The sequence below is a fragment of the Aythya fuligula genome, chromosome 1, assembly GCF_009819795.1.
Source record: "Aythya fuligula isolate bAytFul2 chromosome 1, bAytFul2.pri, whole genome shotgun sequence".
Classification (NCBI taxonomy): domain Eukaryota; kingdom Metazoa; phylum Chordata; class Aves; order Anseriformes; family Anatidae; genus Aythya; species Aythya fuligula.
The window spans coordinates 113,800,068-113,813,761 of NC_045559.1; the positions used below are offsets into that span (position 1 = coordinate 113,800,068).

General features: G+C 37.3%; 1 protein-coding gene across 1 annotated transcript in view; it reads right to left on the bottom strand.

The window, feature by feature from the left end:
• DSCAM (DS cell adhesion molecule) overlaps positions 1 to 13,694 on the bottom strand; it is a 478,363-nt gene that overhangs the window by 24,916 nt on the left and 439,753 nt on the right. Inside the window, exons 28-30 of the mRNA XM_032188234.1 lie at positions 10,075 to 10,105; positions 4,283 to 4,398; positions 1,335 to 1,484 (exon numbers count right to left, since the gene is read on the bottom strand). Coding sequence (XP_032044125.1) covers positions 1,335 to 1,484; positions 4,283 to 4,398; positions 10,075 to 10,105 — 297 coding nt within the window. The remainder of the gene's footprint in view (positions 1 to 1,334; positions 1,485 to 4,282; positions 4,399 to 10,074; positions 10,106 to 13,694) is intronic.

A 13,694-nucleotide genomic window follows, 5' to 3' on the forward strand; every position in this document is an offset into this window, starting at 1 on the left:
AGGCTGGACGCAGATCGTACCCTTACACATGAGTTAAATCCCAGCTCAATCTGAGGGAAGTCTCAATGACTCCAGTGGCCTGAAGCACATAACTGCACACATAAAAAAGGGAATAGGAGTGGAAGAGTCTGGTGCTAGAGACTGCTGTGGTATGGGACAGGCAGGCAATTTTAGAGTGGTAGCTCTTTCTTTATTAGAACATGTAGAGTTTCAAAACAATTGAGAGTACATTGGTCGCTCAGATAAACTTGACGTACTAACGTGTTAAAAAATGGATGATTTTTTTCCGCTCTTTCATGTGCCAGCATATACATGAACCGAAGGGTGGAGAAAAGTGCTACCAGAAGGAAAACAAATGTTTTACCTTGAGTCTTCTCATTCAAATGACATGACTCTCCATAGATGAAAAGGGGATTCCAAATGACTGTACTAATCTAGTCCTCAAGAAATAATGAACCATAACTTATAGATCTCTGAGCTAGAAAATCAGCAAGGTCAGGACTACAACAGCTATAATTAATAAAGACTGGGGTGGTAATGAAAATTAAATAGAGATTTTTTCAAGTAATTTGCTTTATAGGCGATTCACATCTGAATTTTCAGCATTTATCTTCACCAAACTCACCAAGTAAACAAATTCTAAAACTGTCAGGGGATGAAAATAATCCAAGAGATTTTAGAGATTGCATACAGCTAGTGAATGTATTCCTTCAATCTAATAAATTCCATTTACATAGATATGGAATACATTCTTGAGAGAAATTAAGAAGGATGGATTGCAGAAGCATATTTATTTATTTTAGTTTTTAATCACTGTAACTCAACATGAAGATGTCTGGGAAAAGTAATTTACCATAATAACTAAAACTGGAAATACAACTTTTTCAGAAAAGCAATAATGAGAAATGTGTTTCTTCCCTGATGGAGACGTAAGGACGGAAGACATTTTGAAATACAATACAGATTGATCACTGAGAAAAAAATGCATTAGACATTAAAAGCCATTAAGCTAATTTACTCAATAAATTCCAGAAATTAAAAACTGGCATGAATTTGGTTTAATGAAAGCCAAGTATGAATTATTTCAAATTACACCTACATTTCAGATACATATGCAATTTTTACCATATTGAATTACTAAATGTAATTGTACAAGAAATGTTCTCTGCTGACCTAAATAGATTTCTCTCAACTTTCAGATTAAAGAAAAAACAAACAAACAAAAAACAAACAAACAAAAAAACCCAACACATAAGGATACAAATGCAGGAGTACCACATTCATTTTCTTACACTTTTCTCCTCTCCACATAACAAATCCTCCTATAATCTTACTTGTTCCTGGCCGGGCATCAGAAACATCCACCAGTGGTCCTGTAGCCTGTGACACAGACTGGTAATGTACTGTGTGGGTGACAGTCAGTGACTTCTGCTTAGACGTCTCTCCAAAGTCAGCATCAGTTAGTAGAACTGTTGATCTGTCATCTGCAAGCAAAAATACTCATCAAATATTGAATAATGAAATTCATTTTTGTCTCCATAACAGTTTTAAAATAAGTTCCAAGATTTTTTTTTCATCTGGGCTTCACCAAAGACAATGCAGTTTCCATTTCTGTGCAGGGCTGGAGATGGTTTTTAAGTGTGCACAACAGCCTGGGAGACTGTGTTTAATTGCAAATTCCACAAAAAAAATAAGGAATAAGTGTAATTTTCCTGTTTTTATTTGGGATTTCACCTTGGAGTTGTGCAACTGAGACAGGCCATTAAGCATCCTTCCAAAAACTCTGTTGTGTGTAAACATGTTTGGCCATAATTCTTTCTTCTCCATCTTTTCTATGCTGCCCTATTTCCTCTTCATTTTCAGAGGACTCAGCTGATCCCTTCAACAACATATTATTATTAATATTTTTATTAGCTAGGCAATAGGTGATATCGCTAGGTAATTTCATTAACTACCCCTCTACTAGTGATCTTTTTTTTTTCCCACAGACAGAATGATGGACATGACCCGAGACTTGTCTTAGGGTTCTGCTTAAATTTAAGCACCTCAGTACCCTGCTAAAGACAACGGAAACAATTAAACACCCTTAAGTCCAGTAAAAGCTGTTTTGCAAGCTAAGGACTAAGCCCGACTAGCTCTCTCTGCACCAAAGAGTCCTTCCTACAACAAACCTCACTACTGTAGATCTGAAAGAGGAGCTCTGGAAAGCTTTATACAAGTCATATATGTTTCTCACAGTATAGTCAGTCCTACTGGTTGTGGGCTTTCCTATGTGTTGCAAAGAACGTTGTAACATGAAGCTGGACCTTTGGAAGGACTGGAAAAAAGGTCGAGCACTGACCTTTGCTGCTGTACAGTTCTGCTGCCTATTGCTTCCCAAGAGCTAAGGTACTTCCACCAAATTTCTGTACAGACCTTGCAGCCCGCAGAAAGCTAGTGCTCTACAGATTTTTTTTTTTTTTCCAGTTGTGAACACCTTATTGTATTTCTTTCACTTTAAAGAGGAATCTGGTCTACTTGATTGTGGAAGAATTAACAGTGATAAATCTTCCACTGAATTTGTATTCGCAGAACAATTATGTGCATGCTATCAGATTTTCTTTTACATTCTTTTCAGTCTTTTTATCTATTCTTGCTATGCTATACAGCTTTATAATGCATTTCTGAGGGTACTGGCAGCAACAGGGCTTCTATCCATTTACTGATGAGCAGAGGGTGATCCACTTCTAAACATTCATTTTTTTTTAATTTATTTTTAATCTTGACAAGACACTGTTAATGTGAACAGTGCACAAAAACATAACTAGCATTTTTTACCCAAAGAAGGCCATAAATAGAATGAGCATTATGAAACCAAATTATTCTGTCTCTGGCAAAAGATGAGCTCTTATTCAGGTTGGGAATAAAGCCTCTTGGCAGTAAACTATGTCAAAGCCTGCCAAAGTGACTACTTATTCTGAATGCTTTGTGTAGAGCTGTCTATTTCCAAGGCACTGATCACACTGTTATAGTTAAGGTACTAATGGTATTTCCACTATAACCCCCTATTTCTCAGCAATTGTAACTCAAAAGTAAAAGCTGTCTTTAGGATGAAACTTGGCACAAAAGACTGCATCAAAATGGTGAACTTTGGGAAGCTCAAATTTAAAAAAATAAAAAGTATGTTTTTCAGGTGAAGTGTAGGTCTCCTCTTCAAATCCACTGCACTGTGAAATGGCACCCCATAATGTGTCTATCAGGTGTGACAGGGTGTGGGATTAAACAGCTTGTCCCTCCCCAGTGTGGGCATGGACAGGAGATGGAGAGATGCTGCTCCTGGTTTGTGGAACTCTCTCCAGCTATGCAGTCCCTGAGGTGCTGCTACGTTCTCATCCATCAAAGACTTTCCCTACATGGATTTTGACCCCAAAAAGTTAGAAGTCCAACAAGATCAGTCATCCTGGAGTGTTTTTCCAGTCTGTACCCACAGAGTCATGAAATCAGGTTATATTTCTATTCTGTTGAGACTTCTGACATCTTGTGTTTTGACTATTTGAAAAAGGCAAACAAATCTGTTTACATGACACTTCAGCTATGTGCCAGCCACACAAGAAATATTGTTTTCTGATGTGTGAAATATTTTAGATTTGAATTTTGCATAGATAAACAAAATGTTGAAACAGATCAATATGTTGATCATGTAACTTGATAATAACAAGTGGATACAATACGCAACATGTAAGTTTTAGAAGATGTCTGTTTGAAATCCTTGAATACCAATTTTGTAGTTTCAGAATTTCATTTTCATTTTCCTTATATGTAATGCCAATGATCCAACTGTTTAGTCAAAGTCAATAGAGGAATCAAAACGAAAATCATTAAACTGCCAGTCTTCATTTTCTCCAAGCTGTTCTTTCCACTAGTTTCACTTTCCTAATGTTCTGAATTATTTTAAATATTATACTGAGACTACTGAAAGCAGAAACTGATTCAAAGGGAAGCTGTGGATTCCCCATCCCTGGAGGTGTTCAAGGCCATGTTGGATGGGGCTTTGAGCAACCTGATCTAGTGGGTGGCATCCCTGCCTATGGTAGGGAATTGGAACTAGATGATCTTTAAGGTCCCTTCCAACCTGAGCCATTCTATTATATGAAAAAAAAACAGTTAATTTCACAGATGTGACAAATTACTCTGCACCTCTTCCTTCTTGATGCATGCAATCAGAGGAAAGGTGTGAGATAAAGGATGTCCACTATTGTGCTTGTTTTATTAACTGGTGAGGACAAGCCCAACAATAATTTACCAATGGTCTCCATCGTGTCCCTCTCCTCAATCAGAAGCTGTGCTCTGGGAATGTCTATGTGCATCCTCAGCGTTTGCTGCTGCTTATTAAGTGTATCTGATGTCCGGGTATTCTTGCTGGAAACAAAAGAGAGGCAAACAGTAAGATTCAGCCTAACTGAAAAGATACTTGCAAACTTGCTAACTATAAGTCTGCCCAGCTCAAACTAAAAATAATAGAACAAATCAGCAAAATACTCATACATTTTATATTCCCCTCTTCAGAACAAGTACACAGTATTATTTTATTGCACACGGCAAGGCATTTAGATGAATGCACAGTGTTGAGGGTTTGTTTTATTATTTTTCAGCAGGGATCTGTTTGAAAATTTCATATAGTTTTCTATAAGTGTTGTCATATAAGGAAATTAATAAAAAGTTTGTAAGATTGACCTTTTCTTTCATTCCTTATGAATGTAAGTAAAGAAATATGTAGCTGATCAAACAGGTTGCTAGGAAGATGTCTTGTAGTAATTTCTAATTATTTCTAAACTTTCCATTATTTTTCCTCAGATAAATTCCAAATGTCACTAGAATTGATAAATGAAAAAGCAAACAAATGACTAGAGATTTAATTAATACTAACAAATTGTACAAAATAAATAAAGGTTTTAGGTCCATTGATGCTGCAAGAGTAAAATTGCAAATCTTGTTTGCATTCATGGATTATTTCTATTTGATTGATGCGATATTCTAAAAAAAAAAAAATCTAAAACAATTATTCTATCATCATGCAAATTGAAACAATTTCATTTTGAAGTTTGTGTACCAGAAAATGACTTCTTAAATGAACTGTCTACCAAAAGCAAATGAAAATGGATAGTAAAATTGAGTGCTACAACCATTTCCAGTACAGAACTTGCAGCAAGAAATCTTTAGACTGCACTAAAAACACAGGAACTTTTTACCCTTTCAGGTGTAATTACTCTGTTGAGAAGAAGAAAGATTTGCAAATACTTGTTTAGGTAAGATGGCTGAGAAAAATTAAGACAAATGACCTATTGGTGTGATTCAAGTACTCACATATAAAAGGACTTTAAAATTCAGTAGAGGGTCATTTTCTGGTGCAAAGTAATTGTGAATCACTCACTTTAATTCTCCTTGGGCAATGAATTATTGTTATTAATGGAATCTTCAGAGGACTATTAAGCTGCATGATGATAAACTCACTCCTTTCCTAAGTGAGGGCCTCTACGTAGGAGTTTAATGCCACTTTGATGCATGCTGGATGAGACCACATTTCTAGAAATTTGCCTTAACTTCCTGCTGTTTCCATGCCAGCATGACCTAACTATTCTAGGTTTGGGGGTTCCTTTATGTCCTTTTTATGAAGAATTTCCTTGTCACTCAGTTGTCAGAAATTCTGACACAAATCCAGGACTAAGATCTTCCAGGCACACAGGTACACACCTCTGATTCTCACCTTCTGTTTTACCCTCGTCTTGTGGTCCCCAGCATGATCACTATCTATCCATCTCACAAACTTTAATGTCTCTGCCTTTCAGAGGTCAGGCAGTACTATTGCTCTGATAGTACGGATGGATAGCTGAAATGCATTCAGACAGCCTACAACTGGTGCATCATTTAATCATTCTGAAAGCAAAATATCAGGAGAGCTACCCAGGGCTGCCAGACTTGTCTCCATATGTAATCAGTGGAGAATAGTAGTCACAGTATCTTATTAACCACATAAATTTTCAAAGACATTTAGGATTCTCAAATGCAGATAAATTCCACAATGACGTTCTCAAAGTCTCTTCAAAGTCTCTGCATGGGTTAGATGCCACTATCCTATTGGTTTCCACTCAAGCTGCTGAAATTTTATGAGAACTGGAGACTAACATATTATCTGCGTGCCAAATATGCATGAATAGATGCCCTTGAAAAGTCAGGTCACACTGGGCTTGTCCAAGATCACACAACAAACCTGTGATCAAACAGAAAACTGAATTTGTGAAATCCAATTTCGAATAAAAATCAATAATTCAATAATTATTGGATATGTTCAATCAGATACATATACAACTCATGTAGCACAAAATAAAGTCCAATAAATGCATCCTTGCACCCTTCACTTGCTCAACAGAGCTTTAGGAGGCAAAGCGATCAAATCACACATCTTCCTCAGAGAATGCAGAATACAGAATGCTTTAACCCCAGCATCATGGTTAGAGCTAGAAGCTCTTCTGTAGTACAAACACTCTGTATTCCTACTATTGCAAAGTATTCAACCATGCAGAAAGAATTGTTTGCACCACAAAGGGCAGGAGGACAGTTCCCCAGCTTTGTAGTTGTACTGTTCACCTGCCCAGAGGGAATTCTGAATTTATTCTTGGCTCCAGGGAGAGGTTAGTGCAAAATGTGTGGAAAGTCCTTCAAGTCAGAACTGAAACCTAAGCCTTTTTATGTTCAGGAAGATTCCCTATTACTAATCTTGAGTTATGCCTCATCTTGTGTGATCTCTCTCCTCTTTCTTACTGGTCTAATTACTTCTCCATGTGGCAGCACTGTGGCATGGAGTGTCCAAACACAGAACAGGCAATTGGCAGTGCCAAGAAGGTTGCTGCTAATTAGCATGTAACCTCTTTCTGGCTCAATGAATTTTAAATTATTTTCTGCAGACCACAATAACTCAACTGTCAGCTTAAAAAAACTGAAATGCCAACAGCAATTATGTGGCTCTAGGACTTGGCAGTGAGGCAAAGATTTTTAGTATTGCCATTTTGAAATTTGGTGCCCAAGGATTTTCTAACCTAGCAAAATTCATGCATCCAAGTATTTTAACAGCCTGGTGGATGAGGAGCCCAACAATTAATTCTTTAAAGGGAGGAAACACATCTACATGTATTTTCGTTCATCTACAGATACAACTTAAAATTTAAACATGTGCTGTGTCTATTCTTTACCTGTCTGCTGTGTCTATTCTTTACCTGTCAGACTTTGTAATGATCTGTGTGTAATATAGCTCATTCTCTCCAGTTCATTGAACCTCTGAGCTCCAAACTGTTAGAGACTAGGAGCCTGTCTGGGGAACGAGTCAGTATGTATTTGCTGTATTGCTTTCCTCTACCCAAGTGTCTGCTTTGGCCCACTATTATAGACAAATACTTGGCTACACCTGTGCCTTTGGATCTGATTGAGCAGAGCTTTTATGTACAGTCTGTGGATAAACAAGCCCTTCTCCAGAGCCAGTACAGTGCATGATGCATTTTGAAAGAGTGCAAGTGCACATAGTTATAAGAATATCTCCTCTTTAGTCTTCCTAGATACGTAATAAAAAAATACTTATCTGAGTGACTGAAAATGTCTGTATGCACAGCACAGTGTTAGATCAAGCTAGCTTTGTAAAGAGATAAAATATATCACTCTGTAAAGTCATTCTGGGTGCTTGCTGCCAAATCAAGAGTCAAGCCACCTCAGTGTTTCCTGATGTCTAAGCTGATCATTGTAAAAACATACCAGAAACTAAATTTTGTAAATAATCTGCCAGTCAAGGGTATTTTCAGAGATAAAATATTCTTTACCCTGTGTTCAAAATTAGAAAGCTCAGCCAATTGCTATACCAATTCACAGTGAACAACTACAAAGAAGTTGGCTGGATCTATGCTTCAACCCCAAAAAAGGTCAAGTTGTGATTGTATGCCAGCAGAGATTTTTATTTGCTAGTTTAAAGTATCAGCAACAAGTTCCTATTAAACTGCTAACTGCTGGGGCTTACCCTGCTCCTCAGATATTTGACTTAAACAGCCAAAGCTGGCAACTTTCAAAGCCAAGACTCAAGCTCCATTCTTAATCCGCTTTACACATACTTATAAAAATCTCCTCAAATGGGAAGGTACACAAAGCTCTCTCTATCCCTCACACCTTCTTAGCAAGCAGGGAATCTTCTGTTCTTTATATCCCATACTCAAATGGCAAGGCACAACCAATGGCCACCCTCTTTCTTGATATTTGTAACACAGCAGATTTTGGTGAAATCTAAAATACATGTATATAAAATATCAGAAGCTTTATAATATGTTACTATTACTTTGGAAAGGGCTTTTTATCCTTTCATTATTAACATGCTAAATCTTCAGGAGTATATAGTGTTGGTGGGTGGCTCAGGTTTTTGGTTGGAAGTATTTCATAGCTGTTTCAGAAGTAACTGAACATGTACCATGTGGAAAGCTCATCAAAATAGCATCACTTTGAGAGTTCTAAGTTAAGAGGCTTCTCCATATGTAGGACCTTAAAGTCCTGCCTTGTTAGTCATTTGCCTTTGTTCACACTTTAAGAGAAGTATAAAATATGACTATTTAATAAAAATAATATTATTTTCAAATAAATGAATGGGAGAAAATGAAAGGAGAAGCAAAAAGAAACAGTGGAAGACAATTACGTAGAAAAGCAGCTCTCAACTAAAGGCTAGGAAGGGATCAGACTGCTGTCTGAATGTATCAGGCACAGAGAGCAAAAAATCTTTAAACTTAAGGTTAGCATTGTCAGAGGGAAGAATGGACCATTTATGTTGGAAGTTTGATAATTTTCTAAGTGTCAGAGGAGTGAGGCTCTGAAATTGCCATACAGAGGTGGTGATAAGACCAGTAGAGTTAAGCAGAGGTGTTATGTGTGGTTGTCAATGGGACTGAATATCTTCATCCAGAAGTTGCATACTGAGGTCCATGATGGGTTTCTTTAGGGAACGGGTATACTGTATATGCTAATCTGTGCCTTTTTTTTTTTGTATCATGAAAAATGTGTCACAGCATATCTCCTTGAAGTTGCTTAAACCTGCAATCTGCTGCTAGCAGGGGTTTCTAAGTTGCAAAAAAGAACAATGTGACCTGAACTGCATGACCAGTTTTGTTAAAATCAATGGGACTATTCAGATGTATTTGGAGACTGATGTCATAGAGCTGAGTTCACATTAAAACCATCTGTCACCATGTCTTGGGTTAGTGTATTCTTATAATAGCAGGTGAAGCTTATCATGAGTGAGGAAGTTTAGCGTATGTTTCATTTGATAAAATATCCATGACATTCTCAAATTTGTTGCTTAAAAATAAAAAAGATTTTCTAGCAAACCAAAGCTCACTTGAACTTAGAAATATTCCCTTGTTGATCCTATTTTCAAATATATGCAGCAGATTTAAAGTTCAACATTTTCCCCAGATAAAACAATAAACACTGTAGATATGAAATTTCCATCTCTGAAGAAATTGAGATGCCACAATAGTCATTCTGTTGCAATTCCACAACTGAATTAGATTTCTGGGTGCTGAACTGATGGAACAGAACTGAAAAATAATAAATGGATTTTCCTGCTCTTATACACCTTAGGGTATAGCAGCTACATAAATATAACTGTAGTATTATATAAATAAAACTATAAAGTTTAGAGGTATTCACATCCAGGCACTTACTGTTTTCAAAGCCATGATCTCAAAAGAGCAATTTCTTTGGTACATATTATGCAAATGTTTTTCTGAACAGGAAAAATGTCCAAATTAACCCACATGTATTCTATAATTTAATGCACTAATACAAAAGGTGGCAAATTTTACTATTGTGTTCTGTTACAGGACTGACCACAAACTGTTTTCTCATATTTCTAGCCATCAGCGTATCCTAGTTTTTAAAAGAGAGTCAAATGGTGTGTTTTGAGAAAGGCTTTAGGAATAAAAGACTCCTTTTGTCCCTACAGTAATTTTTAAATATGATGCCATAACTGACAATTATTTTTCAATTTAAGAAGATTGAATTTATTCTTACCTCATAAGCATTTCAGCCAAACTCTTTGCATCTAGAAGAAAACAGAAAAGATGTCAGGAGTTGCTATCTGTTTGTATCACAAATGAAAATTTATGTGACGGATTATTAGGAAGTGATTTGAATCAGCTATATATAAGACTACTGTCAATTCTCAGATCAGTAATGAAGATAAAATAGTGCCTAAAAGTTCCTACTTTTGTTGGAACTGCATTTCACTACATTAGATCTTTCTGCCCCAAAGAGCCCTGTTTAGTTCCTCAGTAGCACTGAAAATGCTTAGAGATATACTAGCAACTGTTAGTTTTGAAGAAAAGGGAGCATGGAATAAAATAGACTTTAACTGGAAACAACTACAGACACTCTTTACAAATGCAGATATTTTAACAACCAGCAGGGCTCTCTGTTCCTTCATGCCATGGTTAGCAAGCGAGAGGGTGAGGAAGGAAGAAAGGGCAAGAGGACAGAAATGCTGACATCCATCTCTGGGCAGGAGCTGAAGGTGATCTGGATGAGCAATTACCAGCCTGCCATTTTCAAACTCAACCTGACTGCATGGAGGAGGTGCAAGGGAGGTCTCCAAGGAGAGACTGGTTGCTCTCAGGTATGAATGCTTTGCAACTAGCAATAATTCAAAACTTCTGGGTCTTCAGAGGGCTGTTGGTATACAAAACAGGAGGTAGCTGATTCCCACTTGGATCAGCCCTGCAAAATGAGGTGCTGCTGATGGAGAAATATTCCCATTGTCACTGCTGCTATTATTAACATAAAACCCTTTGGGGATATCATTATTATGGTAAATACTGGATCAAAGTACACAGCTGAAGGTTGGTTCACCCAGTGTTCTTCAGGTAGCTTCCTGTAAAACTTTATAAACATACAATAATGATTTCTGTGGTATTATTTGGCAAAAAGACAGCTACATTTTGTTCTCCACTAAACAAACTCACTTGAAAATGCTGAGTCCAGAGTCCCTAAATAACAATATCACAGAGCAACAAAGCAGCCTTTTGTGCAACCAAGTAAAGCAAATAGGAGAAGAAAACATTTCCAGTTCAAGGAACTCTCCTGCTAGGTGAAACTTTAAATTTCTTCTCTTATCTCCTGCTTGTAAATCTATCTGCATCTTCTAAGACATTTACTGGATTTGTCTTTGTTTTCTCCCTCTCACTTCTGAAACCCTTTTTATTCCTTAATCACCTCTTGGGTCTCCTACACCTATTGCAATTTCTTTGTCTGTGATCCTATTAAATTTCCTGCCTTTAAAATCCAGAGGATGCAGGCAGAAACAAACCACCAACTTAATGCATCACTCTGGTTACATTTATGTTTGTTTTTAAAAGGGATAAACAAAGTGCTCTTTTTATTTTTAACAAAACATCTTCCACCAACTTTCTGCATTCAGTTTCTCTGACACTGTGCCAGCTTGCCTGTCTTAGACTTCATTTCTCACAATGGCAGCTGAAATTCTGTGCTTCTTCTAGGTCTGCTTGTTCCACTCCTTTATTTTTAATCTTCCCCTTATTCCTTTTCAGCACAAAGAATGGAAGATTCCTGCTGAAGGGAAGGACTCTGTCTGAGATGTCTGATCTTATTCAAACAGCGCTACATTTACGCATACAGAATTTTTTTTTTTTTTTTTTTTTTTTTTTGCTATGGGATTGACTTTTGCTGTGAACACTCCTGTAAGTGCTTCTACATAGCACAATACCATGAGGACAACATCTTTATCATCAGTCATAAGGCAAAGTACCAGCATGTTGCTGCTCCAAATGACACCAGAGATAGTTTTCCTACTGACTTTTAAGGACCTAGAAAGGGATTTAGATCTTTTGAAGGGGGAAAAAAAAGAAGAAAAAATTAAAAAATCTGATTCTAAGTCTATTTTATTTTATTCTATTTTATTTTAAACAAGCTTTATGATGTTTCCTGTTGTTGTAGCAGCACTGGGATCATGTAGAGCCTTGATGCACACATTCTCCCTCTGGCACACCCAGTAATGGTGATTTAATATTCAAATGTTTCTTTCACCCAGAGAGTGGATTTGTAAAGCAATGACTACATCTTTGACTGAAGACTGTGGATATTTGTGCAAGTAGTGCACAACTCAAGGAAAATGAAAGGAATAGACTGGAAGATTGACTGATCTCTTCAGTTCCTTTCTAGATTTGTTTCCCAGGATTAAATAACAATATTCATGGAATTTTTGTTGTTGTTGTTGTTTCAACCATAAATGTTTTAAAAATGCTAGGAACCCAGAGTTCTGAAGTGTGTAATTCAGTCCATTGACTGTATTGACTAGATTGTCAGCGCGCCTTGCGTGACCAGCTCAGATGAGTATGCTCAGTTTGGTGAAACACACTGGAGGAACTGCACACAGTTATGTTCACTCTTGTGCCTTTTCCCTTGCATTGAAACAAATTCCCTCATATATTCTCAGATGCTGCACAGCTGTGTTCCATGCTGCATCTGGGAAAGATGTTATGTTTTCACTATTAAACATGTGGGTCATATTCAAATGCACATTTACATATGCTCTTGGTCAAGGAGATGCAAAGGATCAAATTGTCTGTGCATCTTCAATCAAAAATAGCATGAGACTTCATGCAAGATCATGTTACATATATCAAAAACTGAATGAAATAGTACTGCAGAAAATAAAATACTAAAGTCAGCAGGGTTTAACAGATGAAAGTTGTTGCAATGGACAGCAGTATTAGTAAAGATAATGGCGGCTTTACTGGACACACGGTCTGGTGTAGGACTGGACCAAAACAAACGTGCCAAGAAGATAAGGGATCTTATGTATTTGTCAAAGGAAAACCACAAACCCTAAAGTAACTGAATATGATAACAATGTGTCCAAAACATCAGCTACAGAAGATATATTAGTTTCACAAAATAATGGGTATAGGCTGCAGACTACTGTACTGTATATGTCCTACATGACACATTTCATCAGTAAATTGAGAAAGCTTCATAAAAGGAATCAATATCCCAGCCAGGGACCTGTTTCCTAGCTTTTGGGTAGGGAAAACAGGGCTCAGAGAAACTATGGATAACTGACTGAAGGTGACAATCTCCTGTCCCAGCCAAGCATCACCCTTAGTGAAAAAGTCGAACCTCTCTCAGTGGTTTTGTCACATGACTGCACCAACAGGCATAGACTCAGCAGCGGCCCTCACTTTCATTTGCTTCTTTAAAATACTTAGCACATTTGGCTTGCCACTTGGGAAATCAGGGTCCATGATAAAGTTTTAAATAGCACGCAGCCGCTATTGAACAGCCACGCTGCACTGACACTTTCTGCTTGGGTTAAGGTGAGTTGAGTTTGGAAACAAAGGGAAAACTATTTCAGTGGTAGTGGAGCTAGGTTAATAGTGGAGAGAAAGTGATAAGTCATCAGGTTTCTCTGTTCTAATGTGTGCTGACCTACTGAATCACGGCTTGAACTCCAGCACTCAATTGACCTTCTTGTGCCTTGACCTGTGGAACTACTAAATTGGACAAAAACTAAGGGTTTTGCTGGAAACTACATTTTTCTTCTAAACAGAGTACTCCTGGAAAAATAAAATCATACTATGTATGGCACAGGAGGAAGACAAGGGTTCCTATAGGAAGAC